The sequence below is a fragment of the Brienomyrus brachyistius genome, chromosome 1, assembly GCF_023856365.1.
Source record: "Brienomyrus brachyistius isolate T26 chromosome 1, BBRACH_0.4, whole genome shotgun sequence".
NCBI classification, from domain to species: Eukaryota; Metazoa; Chordata; class Actinopteri; order Osteoglossiformes; family Mormyridae; genus Brienomyrus; species Brienomyrus brachyistius.
This window is the reverse complement of record NC_064533.1, coordinates 12,972,197-12,988,209: the sequence shown is the minus strand read 5'-3', so window position 1 is coordinate 12,988,209 and position 16,013 is coordinate 12,972,197. Positions and strand designations below refer to the sequence as shown.

General features: G+C 46.4%; 2 protein-coding genes across 7 annotated transcripts in view; one reads left to right on the top strand and one right to left on the bottom strand.

The window, feature by feature from the left end:
* Positions 1–13,011, top strand: part of acss3 (acyl-CoA synthetase short chain family member 3) — a 31,691-nt gene extending 18,680 nt beyond the window's left edge. The window contains exons 11-17 of the mRNA XM_049010066.1: positions 8,158–8,253; positions 8,666–8,729; positions 10,539–10,620; positions 10,986–11,108; positions 11,187–11,286; positions 11,475–11,650; positions 12,542–13,011. Coding sequence (XP_048866023.1) covers positions 8,158–8,253; positions 8,666–8,729; positions 10,539–10,620; positions 10,986–11,108; positions 11,187–11,286; positions 11,475–11,650; positions 12,542–12,610 — 710 coding nt within the window. The 3' untranslated portion in view covers positions 12,611–13,011. The remainder of the gene's footprint in view (positions 1–8,157; positions 8,254–8,665; positions 8,730–10,538; positions 10,621–10,985; positions 11,109–11,186; positions 11,287–11,474; positions 11,651–12,541) is intronic.
* A 174-nt stretch (positions 13,012–13,185) lies between these two features.
* Positions 13,186–16,013, bottom strand: part of ppfia2 (PTPRF interacting protein alpha 2) — a 128,528-nt gene continuing 125,700 nt past the window's right edge. Inside the window, exons 30-33 of one of the 6 annotated variants that reach the window (XM_049010054.1) lie at positions 15,576–15,735; positions 15,252–15,308; positions 14,759–14,847; positions 13,186–14,358 (exon numbers count right to left, since the gene is read on the bottom strand). In XM_049010054.1, coding sequence (XP_048866011.1) covers positions 14,789–14,847; positions 15,252–15,308; positions 15,576–15,735 — 276 coding nt within the window. In that variant the 3' untranslated portion in view covers positions 13,186–14,358; positions 14,759–14,788. Of the gene's footprint in view, positions 14,359–14,747; positions 15,736–16,013 lie in introns of those variants that run through there. The other 5 variants (XR_007397239.1, XR_007397234.1, XM_049010045.1 and 2 more) reach the window with 5 other exon arrangements.

The following is a 16,013-nucleotide window of genomic DNA, read 5'->3' as shown; positions in this document are numbered from 1 at the left end:
CCTCCTAAATTTTAAATCTTTTGATAATTCAGCATTAATTATGATGCTCATCGATTATGCCTTCGCTTTGAACTTTAATTAATATCTTTGTCGAGATTAGATCACTGGTATTACATTTATTACACGGGGTAATTTGGTATCAAACCAACACAAGTCTTGTATCATGTTTTTCACTACTGTAGGAATAATATTAAATAATAATAACAAGTTGCATATTTTTAATAATACTGTTCACTCCCACACAAATGTTTTTGCTGCCAGTAAATCAAATATTGCTGTAATAATCTAATAATAACTGAAGTTCTTTTTTCTTTTGTTCAGAAACAAATGGCTCATCATAAGAATATGAAATATGATGAACTGTCATACCCCCCCCCCCCCCAGTAACCACCCCCCCACCCCCACCCGTAATTGATACATCAGCTCCATTTCATACTCGCAGGGTGCCTCTTCTAGCCCTGGACCGTGACCGTATTCGCGTGGCACATAATGAGGCCCGCCTTGCCGTTACGAGCTTTCACGCGCAATCTGCCCCGCACGCTGGATAACACCAGCCGGGGAAATGCATTCTCCGCAGGTGCCGCCGTTTAGCCCACGGGTGCCGTCCGGCTCAAAGCTGTCGCCGGCGATAAAGGGCCAGCTGTGTGGAGTCGGCCCTGGTCCCGTCCGTCTGCGGGCGCGCCAAGGTCTCTCGCTCAGTCTGAAAGCTCGCTGTCTGCCACTTGCTCTGTGAGCCGGAAGGGAACCTGGGTGCTTTAACTCCGGCACACAGCAGAGTCTGAATAAATGAAAAGGAAACTGCAGCTTGCAGCTTCAGCTGACATCTTCTTCTCTTTCAGCGCCTCCGTCAGCTTTGCATATGCGCGTCGTGCTGCCTCCATATGTCACAAGTATAATGGCCTTTTGAAGTTCTCGGGCCACAGGATTGGTGAGGAATAAAGGCGACATCATGTATCACCAATGCGAAGCGCGATACTACTGGCAGACTTACCTCTGGCTTTAGTGGCGAGTTTTTGATGGATTTTTTTTTCTCTCCTTTTATCGTGAGATAAAAATTTGCAGCATGTGGCCCTTGAGTGAAATTCCAGAGAGGATATAGACCCTGCAAGCTTTTCTGTTTGTATTCTCTCCAAAAGAGCCCCGATTTCAGCATAAGAGGCTCCCAACCTCAGGTAGACTGCAGGTAGCACTTTGTCAACACGCGATCAGTCTTCCGGATTTATTAGCTCCTCTGCTTGACAGGAGGTTACCCCACCTCTCTCCGGCCGCAGACTTGGAGAGCAATTAATCATGGACCTTCCTTCAGCCTCGCTCCTCTCTGTTGACAGATCTCATTGAATTAGAAAAGACTTTAAAGGTTTGCTGAGAAGTTCGACTGATGTTTTCATTCTGCACACATTGCTGTCCAGTGTGAAATGCAGTTGCGTTCGAATGTTAAATTGGCTTTTGTGGATATGTAAAATCTAGTCTTCCCTTTCAGAGAATGACGTGTCACCTCAGGGTATTTTGAGGACAGGCCCAAATCAGAAGAAAGTGATAAAGTGGGAGTGTACCTTGAAAAATGAGTACAATTGACCCCACTGGATCCTCTTCAGGGTCTAATATTTCCCATTTTGGGCCCTTTTCTGAATGCTTGAGGGCGGTAATCTGAACTGAAGTTGGCTGGCTGCTGCATGAGGTCGCCGCTGATTGGGGAAAGCGGTCACCTGCTTCTATGTGTGCACCTTACCTTTTTGTCATTGAGCATATGGGGGGAGTCGGACGCTCGGGCTGTTGACGTGAGGTGAACTTTGATTAATTCAGTTGTTTGGAAGAGCCTTTTTGTCTGAATATAAATTTGGCATGTTCAGTGTTGCATCCGTCAGGCGTGACTTTGATCTTGTGAATGGGAGGAGAGGCTGCATGAAATCTGAATTATAGCAGAATAGCTTATAGTGCTCTGTTGTTTATTATTATTATTATTATTATTATTTTATTTTTTTATTATTCAAAGTCAACTCAAAGTCAAAGTAGTTGCAAGTCAAAGTAGCTGTCAGCTGCAGCTGTGTGATACATAGAGATGAAATGTTGATCTTGTTGGCCATAGTGTAATAAACAGTAATAAAATATAAATAGGTGTGACGTTGAAACATTGACTGAGACGTGGACATATCAGATCAGACAGAAAAATACGGTTAATAGTTGAAAAAATACCATTGCAAAAAAAGTGTTTGCAAGTGGGCAGTAAAATTCAGTGATGGCTGCAGCAATGGTCATTATATAATTATAATAATAATATAATAAATAATTATTATTATTATCATAATAACGAATAGTAATAATATTAATAATAATAATAGTAATAATAGTAATAATATGCCACTGTGTTAGAAATGTTATGTAATGTCAGAAGCAGGACTGATATTCCTGATGATCTGGAAGAATAATGGCTCTTCCCTGTGTGTGAGAAGCGCCTGGCTGGTTTGACATCTGGCGTAAGTTATGCTGTGTAAGAGAAGGTGGGAGGACTGGCTGGGATTCATAAATAGCCATTCAGCCGAGCCCCGTGTCCTTTGTGAAGTTTTTACAAGGGTGACGGGGTTCCGTGCGTCAGTGTGCGATACCAGCGTGACCTTGGGGCTGGGTGACGTCCGGCGATGCCTGTCCTGCTGCATCCTTTCCAGACACTGTGTCACACCCATTTTGGACGCCGCCCCCCCCTCTTCTGCTCTTTTTGGTCTCTCCGTTCGTTTCTCCCACATCATCTTTAGAGGAATCTGAGGTCTTTCTCCACGCGGCCTCTCCTTTTTCGGTCTTCAGTTGTTTGGGGGTGTAAGAAGGATCTGACCTTTTTAATTGTGCACTTAACCACAGTGCCCGTTGGAAATCTCAGTGTCAGTGACCCCCCCCCCACCCCACCCCCCACCCCTGAGGATGGATGTAGATAAAAGGAGAGAGGCAGCCGAAGCGCTTTGAAACCTCCAGATAATCTGTGAGCTATTTTGGGAAGAAAACTGTGGGGGGGAGTGATGAAGGTTGCTGATGTCATCGGTGTTGCCTGGCAACCAGTGAGTTTCCAGTTGAGAGCATCTGCGCTGCTCGGCGGTGCGAAGTTGCCTGTTTGGGTGGCGATTTATTAGCGAAGCCGGAGGGATTTAAATTTTTTGTTTCTTTTTACTCCAGTTTGCAGTATCTAAATAATTTTGCGCCAGTGTCGTTCGTGTGGAAGGGGGCGCCTTCACGCTGTGGGGTTGGCATGACACTCGTTGTCTGACTCTGGGATGTATGCCACTGTCAGATGGGCTCGCCCTCTCTCTTCTCCTTACCCCAAGTGTCCCTTAGGGATATTGAAGAAGGTGCTACTGAGAAAGAAAGAAAAAGAATAATATGAGGAATATGATGAATTAGTAATTTCTGGTTATGTGGAGCTCTATGTAGCATTACACAGCACTGCATAGTACTATGTAGCATTATGAGGCATTATGTAGCATTTTGAAGCCTTATATAGCACTACGTAGCATTGAATAGCATTATGTAGCACTACTCAGCACTGTGTAGCACCATGTAGCATCCGTCTGCTGGCTCCAACCTGTGAGTGAAGCTGGCTGGTCAACCTCACACCCTCTATCTCTCAGTGAGAATGACACACATCACTTCGCTACCTGTCACCTAGCTGTAGGCTATAGATGCTCCTTACCATCAGTTTGGGTGTCCCTTGTATGCTCAGCAGTGGTAAATCCCCTCGGATGGCTGCTGCTGACTGAGTAACAGTCACCTTTGCCTGGCCTCACAGCCCTGGGTCCTCGTTATCTACACGGCCCCACTATACAGGGTGGGTTTCACACTGTGTGAAGTGTGGTGTACAAAGTACCTAGACAGTGGAACATAACCCTTCAGAACAACTCTACCGGTTATCACAGGTCCCCATTATCACGCGCCCAAGGGCACTGACTGTTTGCACCCTCTGTAGCCTGGCTTAATTTGGGTTACTTCATTCTTTATTAACTCTGTCTTCTACACTCTGACTGATGGAATAGATGTAGTTGAACTTGACACCTAATTGAGTCAGCTTGGATGTGGTTCGAGCACTGTCCCCGGTGACCCTTTGGGGGCGTAGCGCTGTCTGACGTACTGCTTGTTTAAGCAAACCCTTTAGCGCTTTGCCATTTCGGTGCGTTGCAGGTGGACCGGGAACTTGAGTAATTAAGAGCCACTGGCGTAATAGTTACTCCTTTCTTTCCCTTCCCAGCATCGTTCCCAGTTCCTGCTTCTCCACTGGGGCCTTTTTGTCATTGGCTGTTCAGCCAGAGCAGTTATGGTATTTTGGCTCAGCCAGTGTGTGACGTCGTTCATTCTGTAGAGGACAGAGATCTTTAAGGGTCGTCTAAACTGCTCTGCCAGGCAGGTCCCATAATGGAAAAAACTGAACTGTTTACCCAGAGAGATTTTTGATCATAAGCAATTACAGCTGGGTATTTTAGTAGAGCAGTTTGGGTTGAATATGCTCATGGGAGTTTTACTTACAGAAAAATGTTCTGAGGGCAGAAAGAAAAATGATTGGTTCAGAGAGATAACCAATCAGATTGTAGAAGAGGTGGGTCCAAGCAACAAAGGGGGCCGGACCAACCAATCAGATGACTTGGTCCTGCCTCCTCTAGTTACATGGACCCACTTCCTCTGCGATCTAATTGGTTATCTCTCCATTCATTTTTCATTCTGCTCCCAGAACATTTTTGTGCAAGTAAAAATCCCACGAGTGTTAAGCATCTTACACTTGGGATTTGAACCTATTAACCTTAAAGTTTCTGGTCCAAATGCCCCTAATTGCCACACTACCTACTACCCACACACTAGTGGAGGAACGGGCCTCAGGTAAAGTCCATTGGATGAAAATGATGTTGCATCAAAACTGATGCAGTAGGATCTGGAGCTTGTTATGCCTGAATGAGTATGGGGACCTTACAAATCCCTTAGCCGTCTTGCAGAATGCCCGTACCCATTTGGATAATATAAACCACTGATGTGAATATGTGTGTTATATTTAATTATTCAGTTGCTTTGTTTATTAATAATGGTGCATGGTTAAAAGGGAATTTTAGAATAACGAAGGTATGGGGGAAACGCCTGTTTCTGCAGAAGCAGCACAATGGTACATTTACACCATATTTACCATTTTTATATGCAGTGAGAGCTCTGTGTGAAATACACACAGAGAACAGGGCTAAGGCTCTCACTCACCCCCAGTGTCAGCTGCTAGTGGCTGCGTGGCCCCCAGCCCAGGAGTCTGGCATACATTCCAGGGAAGAGTTTTTATTTAGGGCTGTAATGGTTTGTGATCTGAAGTATCTCAGTTTTCCAGAGAAATGACCCCCCCTCCTAACCTTGAGGGCTACTTCTTATTTTCATCATACTGGCTTCTTGGAACCTTGGCCCCCCCCCCCCCCCCACACTCAGTGAATCACACACGTCATTCTTTAGCCCGGAATAACATGCTGTCTCCTACCTGCCGGCTCTAATGGCTGATATCTCTGCCAGCTGACAGCGAGTTTGGTAGATCGTCATTCCCCCCCTCCCATCTGATGGGGATCTCAGAGCTGACAGCCTTGCCCCCCCCCCCCCCATGGTGCCGCCTCATGTAGAGCCTGCTCATGGCTGCCAGGAAGCTGAAGTTTCAGAAGAACAGACGTGTGTTTGGGTGCTGGCTCTGTGCACAGCCTGCCTGGGTCCTGCCCTTGGCTGACACTTCCACGCCATGCTCTTGACATATTTTACGATTTGTCCTGTAGTGATTTCATGGAACAGGCCCCCTATCTTAATATTTTTTTTCTGTTCCATACACTGGAAAAGTACATTGACCAGCATGTAGCCCAGTGGGTTAACAATCTGTGTCCAGAAGGTCGTAGGTTCGAATCCTGGAATTGTCAGAGTAATGATATTGATGTTGGGCATTAGACTCAGTCTTTAAAGGCACTACACTCCAACCCTAAATCCTGCACTCACTGGTATATACATGTACCATATACTTCTGTGTTTTTAACAGAGAGCAAGATGGGATATGCGAAAAGCAACTAATTTTCCCCATAGGGATGCATAAAGTTTACAACAAACAACAACAAATTTATTTTTGTATAGCGCGTTATCACAACATTACATTGTCTCAAAGCGCTTTACAGCATCCCCACCCAAAGCCCCCAGTGAGTAAGCCACAGGCGACAGTGGCAAGGAAAAACTCCCTAGAAGGAAGAAACCTTGGGAGGGATCAGACTCAAAGGGGGAGCCCAACCTCCAGGGGCCGGCAGGGAGAGTCAAATAGAAGAGATGGCTAAGTGCCAAGTCACATTGTCCAAATCATAGGATTTGAGACACAACCGGGGAGCAGGGAGATGATGACAAGCCGGTGCCGACTCTCCTTCCAATCGCCAGGCAACCAGAAATAAGGCAGCAGGTCATATATGGAAGATGGCACAGGCAGCAGAGCGAGCTGGATGCAAGGACGTCATGGGTAGGAGGCGACGTCACATGTAGCAGGGTGTGCTGAATATCTTGATAGATTGAGGCCTCCAGGCAGCACACTCCAGTAGGGTTAGGGGAAATAAAATGTGCATGTATTCCATCCCCAGTCCCATTCTATATCTTACCTGAACATGGTGGATGGGGTTCATTTGGAAGTTACATATTTGTTTTTTGTAAAATATTGCTGTAATTTTAATGCATTTATGTGTGATATGGGATGATTTGGGGTATTGTGTCATTTCTGTGTGTTCAGCTACTTTTCTGTACATTTCTAAAATTGTTCAGAAATTGCATTTTGCCATGTCACTCGCCCAAGGCCCCTGCTGTTTGATGATATTTGCATTTTCTTGTCTGACTTTTTAAATGTATCAGCTATGGATACGAAGGAGAGGAGTTTTACAGATTTGGCCCCTGCTTCTGCTTTTTGTGTTTTATTTTTTGTACTTGTGCTTTAAACTCATTTGGAGACATTTAGAAATTTTTGTGAGTTCAACAAGAGTGGCGATGTGAGCTTAATGCAGTCGTACGGGTCTGGACACCTCATTCATAGGTTGCTGCGCTGTATACTCAGGCAGATCATGGTTATGGTTACTGTGCTGTGGCATTCCGTCCCTCTCACTCTGACCTGAGCACTGGGCATGCTCACAAGGCTGTGCCTCATTGGCTAATGGATATGAATGCCAGTGGTGCCAGAACCTGTGGAGTGTGAAAAACAATCTTCTCTGCTTTTGTCACTGTGATATTTTTAGACTATTTATAAAGCTGTTGTTTTTTTCCTTATGTCTCCTTCTCCATAGCGCTATCCTTGACTAATTTCTAAGAGCTGGTTTGATTTGATCTTTTTGATACTTTATTAGTTCTTTTCCTCCTACCTCATGATGGAAAATCAGACGGAAACTGGAGCGGCATTCAGCAGACAGGGTCACATGGAGAGATCCTCTCTACAATGTTCCTCAGTGTTCCTCATCTATGGTCAGAGTAAGGAAATTTATGTCCCTTCCAGGATTCAGAGAAGAATCTGAATAGGCGTAGAATGTGCCAATGAGTAGCAAAATTGGCTTATTGAAAATGTGCACAGGAGTTAGTTTTGTATTTGTCGTATTCGTGCTAAATCTGGCATTTCGCAGGCACCCGGTGTGCACGTCCCGCTCTGGATAATAATGCTCAGGACGCGGTGGGATTCGAAAGTGTGGATGTAGGGCAGCAGAGGTCTGAAATTGATGTCAGAGATTGCCTCGATCTTCAGCTCTGAGCTTGGCTTGCCTCCGCTTGAATTTGAATGTGCGTCATAAGCAGAATGAATGAAAATAAATTATATTTGAGAACATAAAAATTTTCCCTAAATTTAAGATTGCTGCCTAAATGTCGCCATCTTCACACAGCCAGCTGTTGGACGTCAGATGTGCTTGGTGTGTGTTGGAGGAGAACAGGAGAGAACCTGAGTAAAATGTCCTGTAGGTGGCGCAGTGGGGCACACTTGACCCCTTACACCAGGCAGTTCACTCGCGTGAACCGTTCCTGAAGGTCATTTAGACTGCTGTCAGCTTTAAGCTGTTTTCTGAGCATTTGCAGGGTGTTTTCTTGCAGTTCAGTCTGAACGCAGTTTAGTGCACAACATCTGGATTTGGACTTAATGTATCGTAACCCTTTCTATGTTATATTCAGAGACTGGATCTTCCATCACTGCCTCCTGTGTCGGCCTCGGAAACTCGTTGTCTCCCCCTGCTGGTCAAGCTGGCAAACCTGTACCGGGCTATAATGGTGAGGACATTCTTTTGCAGTTTTCTCAGCTTTCATGGAAACCAATCTGTGTTTAATCACAGCTCCAATCTAGAGGTAGTATTATTTCTTAACATGCTATATATCTGTTGCCTGAGTAATCAATTGTGCTGTTTATGGATTGATTTTATTATTGATATAATTTTTCTTGATCAGGCTTATGGAATGGTTTTTACAGGAAAGCCATCCCTGCTCTTGCCTTTGTGATATTGACGGATTGAGGAAAATATCACAATTGATCCGAAAATAAAAACAAAATTCAAAGGTGAAATTCACATTGGCTCAATTAATTCCCGTTTTGGGCCGGCTGAGTCATTTATCAGCATGACAGCAGGGGTAAGTGTGAGCACTGATCAATGCAGCTGGAGCCTAATGTGACTTTTGAATTTTTCAGTGGAAGTTGTGGATGACAACATGCAGAAGGTGACGCCGAGAACTCTGGGAAATATCGTGGTCAGGTAAAATCAAGAGGCAGTAGGTTCGTGTTTTGTACTGGTGTTGGTGTTTGTGCTGATGCATGTACTGGTACTGGTGCTTGTGGTGGTGTTTGTACTGGTGTTGCTGTTTGTGCTGGTTTTCGTACTGGTACTGGGGTTGCGGTTGGTGTTTGTGGTGGTCTTTGTAGTGGGACTGGTGCTTGTACTGGTATCGCTGTTGGTGCTGGTGATTGTATTGGTGATTGTACAGTCCCTCCTGTTCTTTCTGTTCCAGTTCAGGTTTTTATCCCATCCTGTCAGTGTGGGCGGGTGTGAGTCTGCAGGTTAGTGTCTGTGATTGGAAGGTCGTCGGATCAAGTCCCATTGCTGGCAGAGTGATATCAGCGTTGGCTTGTTGAGCGTGGCCCTTAACCCCAATAGCTCCAGGGTCACTGTCAGACTCTGCTCTCTGATCATTATCTGTACGTTACTTTGGACAAAGGCATCTGCTAAATAAATGTAATATGATGTGATAAGGGCAGAGCCCTGAATCCCCCTCCCCATCTCCAGGAGTTTGCCCTGCTGTCAGCTAGCGGGCCGTCTTTACTCTTTCAGTAGTATTGCTGTTTATTTCCTCTGTGGCAGTAAAAGGTGAAGCCAGCGGCAGCCGCAAGATGAGCCAGTCTTCAGCAAACTGACAGTTTAAATCCCCCATCTTTGGTAGAGAATCCAACAGTAACTGATACAAAATGGAATTCCTGTCAATGGGGAAAAAAAACTGTAAAGGTCCAAATATCCTTTAGTGATATAAGCGTTGCTGGTGCTCAGTGCTCCTGCACAGACCACGTGCATCATTTGTCTTATATTTAAAACTGCTTCCTGTTAAAACGGGCATTTTAGGAACAGGGAACATGTGAGCTGCATCCTTCGGATTCACTGTCACTCGTGTTTCTACCTCCCACACGTTTACTGTTTAAGCTGCTCCACAGTACTGGTTTGCATCATTGCTGATGATACGTTTGCTTGAGCAAAGGTAAACATTTCATCTTTGTTTAGGTATTGCAAGGAAATACAGCTGTACAACCTCTTATCTTTAGCATAACAAAGTAGGGAATGTTATTCTTCATTAATGTAGTCTGCCATTCTAAAACCGTGTGAACTTGTGTAAGGACCCAGTGCTTGTGGCTTAGACACTCAGCCTGACTCTCTGGGTGCAGATGTCAGATGTTTGGTCAGATGTCATGCAGACATGCGCAGAGTCCGAAATCCTTTTTATAAAATGTAATCTTATTTTCATCGCGAATCCCTTAAAGGTGCATAAAAAGCTTGTAGTTTCTCAGTGAGCATGTTACATGTCTGTTATCTAAAAGGGAGTTCTTTCTTGCACTAAATCGGCGAAGGTCTGTCGGAGTTTGTCACGTGAACCCTTTGTGTACGAATGCTGATCTTGTGCCGATGATGTACTGGAGGTGGTGCGCCTGTACTCCATCCCTCTGAAGGAGGCCTGTGTGCTTTGGTTGTGCTGCTCTCCTCCATCCCTGCTTAAGCGTGACGCTCTCCATTCAGAGGCTGTGGACTTCAAACCCTGAGCTGCTCATGCGATTAAATGTCCCCGCAGGTCCCTTCAAGGTGGCGGTTTCTGCCAGGGCTTAACACTCAGGCCGACTCTTTGCTCTGTGAGCTGTCGGCCCCCTTTGGATGCTTAAGTTCTGGCTCCCGTCAGAACACGAAGCGGCTTATGGACACCTCTCTCCATCGCACACCAGCCAGGTGGAAATTCACAGGCTCCTCTGCGAGGCGACGTACAGCAGTGATGAATGTCTGCTCTTGGTCTTTCTCTCTCTTTCTTAGGCTGCCTCTGCCACCGGGGGCTGCGTTGTCCCTCTGGCAAAATGACACGCTGTTTAAGGAGCTGTACTTCACCAAGTTCCCTGTACGTGCTGTTTGTAACTAGCTGTCGGTTTTCTCTGACTCACCTGGATTTTTGGCAGCGGCAGCCTAGGAATGTCACTTTTTTTACATATGAACTTTACCAAATGGAGAGATTGTGCAGTTACAGTATAGTCTAGTGTAGCATAGTATAGTGTTTGGCCAGCATTATTGTAATATGTTTGAACCTGTTTCTAGTTGGATGGCTCCATCTAGTGGTGGAATCCCTGTATTCTCTCAGTGACAGCAGCAGCATGGTTAAAAAGTCATTTATACTGTTAGTGTCCAAACTCTCCTGTAACATCTCCTTGTTGAAACGCCGCGTTCCTTACTAACATGGATAGTTATATGTTCACTTTTGCCCTCTAGGGTTACTACGATACCATGGATGCAGGCTTTGTTGATGAGGAAGGATTTGTGTACATAATGTCGAGGTCTGATGATGTCATAAACGTGGCGGGACACAGGCTGTCTGCTGGGGCTCTGGAAGAGGTGATTCATGGGCTAGATGGGGAATGCAAGGTGATAAACCAGTATGGGATAAGTGAAGTGTCCTTTGCTATCTCTTAGGTTTTGATGCAGCACCCCCTGGTGGTGGACTGTGCTGTAGTGGGACTGGAAGACTCTCTGAAAGGTCACGTTCCTCTCGCTCTCTGTGTGCTGAGGTTGGGTGAGTCTTTTCTGTGGACTAGCACTGAGGAGATGCTCTGTGTTGTAGGCTGTAATGTAGCAGTTGTTAATGGGCCTGATCCATCTTCAACTCCCCTGCTCATAGTCTCAGCAGCACCTGTCTTTTGAGGTTCTGTGAAGTCCACTGTGCATCCCCACTGTGCATCACCACTGTGCATCCCCTCTCAGACCCCAAGCAAAACCAGAAAGAGGTGGTGGGTGAACTGGTGAGCATCGTGCGTGACAGGATTGGACCTGTGGCGGCCTTCCGGAAGGTGCTTTTTGTGAAGGCTCTCCCGAAGACACGGTCTGGAAAAATCCCCCGATCCACACTTGCCAACCTTGTCAACAGGAAGCCATACAAGGTGTGTGCGATTGTCATTTCTGTTCGCTGTGGGCACTTTTACACTGCACTAGGTGCCACACTTTTGGTACTACTTTCTACTGGGGTAAAAACTGTTACCGGTACTGAATGATATCACAATGCGAGGTGGGGTATTTTGTGCTGTAGTCAAAAAATGGCTGTAGTATGTTATAGGACTGGATGATGTGTGATATTAATACCAATATTGCATGTTATGTGCATGCAGTTCTTACATCACTGGTCAGCTAGATTAAGATCAGGCATTTTCATATTGTATGAACATTATAGTGTGGAGGATTTAATTTTCGCTAAAGCATTTTTAATCATAAGAAAAAAAACTTTAGAAAAAAAAGTTTTGCAGTTTTAAAAACTATTCCTTTTCAAGATTATCCATCAATCCATTTTCTGAAACAGCTTATCCTACTCAGGGTCACGGGGTGTCTGGTGCCTATGCTTGAGGCTATGGGTGCAAGGCAGGGAACAACCCAGGATGGGGCACCTACTCATAGCAGGGCAGACTTACATGCCAGTCGCTCACATATGCACACCTATAGTTACATTTGGTAACTTTAGGTAGCTTCAGAATGCTGCTTCATCGACTCGTTTACGGTTGTTTATGGGAGTTTGTAACTTTTTTCAAGACGACAGCTGTATTGTGTTTAGAGGCAGGCTATTTGCATGACTAGTTGACAAAGGAAGCCTTTGCAATTCCTACCGCAAAGAACCGAAGTGCAAAAAAAGTACTGGAACTTTTTAAGTCAATGGAAAAAGTACCGAGATTACTGTACCAAAAGTACTCTACCTGGTGCAGTGGAGAAGCACCCTGTAACTTCAGAATGGCTGAAGACTAATGTCTATCTGTGCATTGGTCTTGTTTAATGTTTCCCTCCAGATCACTCCCACCATTGAGGACCCTGGAGTCTTCAATGAGGTTGAGAAGGTTGTCAGAGAGTCCCTGTGAGGTGGGGGGGGGGGAGCTTCGGTCAGCTGGAACAGCAGAAGGACATTGTTGTGCTCCTGCAGGTCTGGAAATGACAGGAGTTGGTCACTCCGGGGAAGGTCTATGGTCCACAGCTAAAGATCTCGTCTGGAGTCTGCATCATAAAGCCGGATGTCTTTCTTTGCCGGGACCCCAGTGTAAATGGACTTCTTTGGTCACTTACAGTTAGCCCAGTCAACCTTAAATATAACAAGTAATCTATCCACCACTCACTGGGCGATACTGGCCCCTGATGTTGCCTAAGGTCAGCAACAATGGTGTCTGCAGTCATCTGGATGGATGTTTTTTCCCCCAGATGATTTTGTTAGTCCTGTACTCAAGAAGGTTTACCTTATAAACACAGTGGTTGAGTAGTAATGTCACATGGACTCCTGTTTTAATTTCTGTGATTTGACAGTTTTTTTTTTATTGACAATGAAAATCTTACCACCATTTTACTATTGTCCAAAAAACAGTAATAAATTAAATAAACACAAAATAAATTCTCTGTACGTGCAAAACAAGAACGTAAAACTCCAGATGAATAAGTGGGTAGGAGTCATATGTGGGGGGGGTGGGGGGGGGTGGGGAGGGGCAGGAATAAAATCAATCTTGAGCTAAGAGTAAACGGAAAAGAAAGAGGAATGGAAGAAGAAGAGAGATCACCCCTGGCACTCGCACAATGTCAACAGCTACACTAAATAGTCAAAGCAAGCAACACATTGAGCTGAGTTCCTCTGGCGTTTGACACGTTCATATTTACCACATACAAGTTCAGCGGCCTGTCTCTCGGCCGTTCTTCCTTATAAAGTGACTGGGGTTAAAGTCCACGGGACGGGAAAAGGCCGTATAGACTGAGGGTCCAGCACAGCGGCGCCAGTCTGACTTCTGGCGCAGCTGCTAAACCGACGGTTCGGTTGCACACGTCAGGGGGGAAGGAGTAATCAGCTCCTTGTTATGCAGAGGTCAGCGTGCGGTTTCTCTCAAAGTGCTCGTCACAGCGGCTCGCTGTCACAGTGCGCTCCTCCCTGCCCCTGGCTTCCCCCACCTCCCGTCGGCGACACACAAGTACGTGGCTGTACACCACCAGGGGGCGATATGCGTTCACAGCTGAAGGTAAAAATGGCGTCGATCAGAAAAAAGACCAAGGTAGGGAGCGAAAAGTAATGCTTTTAAGCGTGAGGTCCTCCTTCGGGCTGCTACTGCCGCTAAGCTTTGGGGACGAAGGAAAATCCGACGTACGAAATAGCTGTAAGGATGGGAAATAGAAGTCACAGCAGCATCCTTCACCTGCGGGACTGACATTCAGGGGACGTGTTCGGCACAAAGTTGCCTCTGTGATGCACGCGCTTATAAAAAGCAGTATTTATACTCATTTACAGATAACTTCAACGATTTCCATTAGAAGAAATACACATCTTAACTAGTTATGTTACAAGGTATAAATAGCAAGAAAAAGAGGCTGCGGGACATTGGTTAGCACCCGGTCTGGTGGCCAGATTAAGGACTTGGCTTGCAAGTGCAGAGGGGCCATCCTGGGCCTTGGCACCCCCTCCACCGGCACCCCCCCCCCCCCGTGTCCCTGCTGGGCCCTTGGTTCTGGGGTGGGAAGGAGGGGGTCGTGCTTCTTGGCAGTGCGTCTCGTCGGAGCTCTGTTCCTTGTATGAGGTCCTGCAGAGGGTCTCCTTGCCCACTTCTGAGGTAATGGGGGCAAAATGAAGGCTAGCAACCTGTCGGACATGGAGATGCTTCAGATACTGGGAATGACTGTGGGAATGTTGCCGAAATGCCTGAGTTCAGGGTGCAGAGTAACTAACCGCCGCCCTGTAACAGGTGACTTATTTCCATTGTATTTCTGCCGTTTGTCCAATCGTAAAATCCACTGCAGGGGTCTCCAACTCTGGTCCTGGAGAATTACTATCCAGAAGGTTTTCAATCCTACCTGGCATCTGATGAGCTACACCTTCCCTCAGGTAACTACCAGGAACGGGTTTGGCTCATCTGAAGCCAGGTAGCATAGAAAACCTACTGGATTGTAGCTCCTCCAGGACCGGAGTTTGAGACCCCTGATCTACTATGTAGTTTATTCATTACTAAACATTATAGGTCAGCCGCTGACCTACTACTCACTACTGAGCCTCTCCCCCTCCAGTGAGAATGTCAGCACGAGTAAGTCCGCACAGTGGAGCTGTCCAGCCTCTGCATCGCCGACGGGCCCACTGCAGACAAAGGGAAACGTCACCTCAAGCGCCCCCTTGTGGCTGGAGGTAAAAAGCACACAAAGTGCAAGTATACACACGATTACTGAGTCTGTTACCCAGTGAACAACGTGACACTTGGGGACAGCCGGGACCGGTTCTGATGAGGGGTGTACCTTAGACGTGTTGATTGGACGTAAATTAAAAGATCACAGACATGACTGCAGTATTTTCACACCGGGGGCAGGTGCTCACACACAGACGTCCTGTTTCAAAGCCTTCATCTGGTGTGCATTCCTGCTCCTGCTGTGAAACTGAGAGGGCGGGAAACGTGGGACACTGAAAGGTCAGCCGGACGAGTTGGGGAGGGCAACGGGAACTGGGGTGGGGCATGTAGCGTGGTGAACTCCACCAGTATAGCTGACCTTGAAACCAGTCCTCACATATGTCCTCAGGACAGCTGTCCAACACCTCATAGAGGACTACAGTGCCAGGTTGAAAAAAATGATAGGGACACAGTCAAAAAGGAGGGGACACAGTGCCCCAGAGTCCGCTGTAGGTGACGATTAGGCAGCAGACACAGCACCATGAAACTTCGCTGTCTAACACTGATTTAACACTGTGCTGGAGAAGTGTTAGTGTAATTGTGCCCGTTACAGAGCTAGAGGATATATGGGCCCTATTATTCCCAGCCTGTATGTTACAGGACTGTGTAGCAGAAATCGCCTCCCTGTCCTCCCCACACCCACCTTCGGGGGGCATCCTGCGCGAGTGTCCAGAGGTGGTGGTGACCCGGAAACCGGCCGGCAGCGTCTCCGCAGAGCCGGGCATCATGCTGATCCCGTGGACGTCCCGTGGTGGAAACTGCCTCCTCCAGGGGGCGCTGCGCTGGAAGTCCTTGTCATCACACTATGGATTCGGAGGGGGGTAAGAGTGAGGTTGTGCTATTGTGTTAAACTCTGGGTGCAGTGCCAGGCTGATTTCACCCACCCCCTCATTAAAGGCTGGGGGTAGAGTAGAAGGGAATTTCTGGTAATTACTGAGAAAGCAGGATGCCCTTTGAGTCATCCGCTGACATCCTGGTACCCACGCTACTGAGACAGAACTCCATCATGGTACTTCGAGCGAATGCAGTCAGAGCTTTTGGGTTTGGGGGTCACCGACATTTCCTTGCTTTTCAAAAAAAA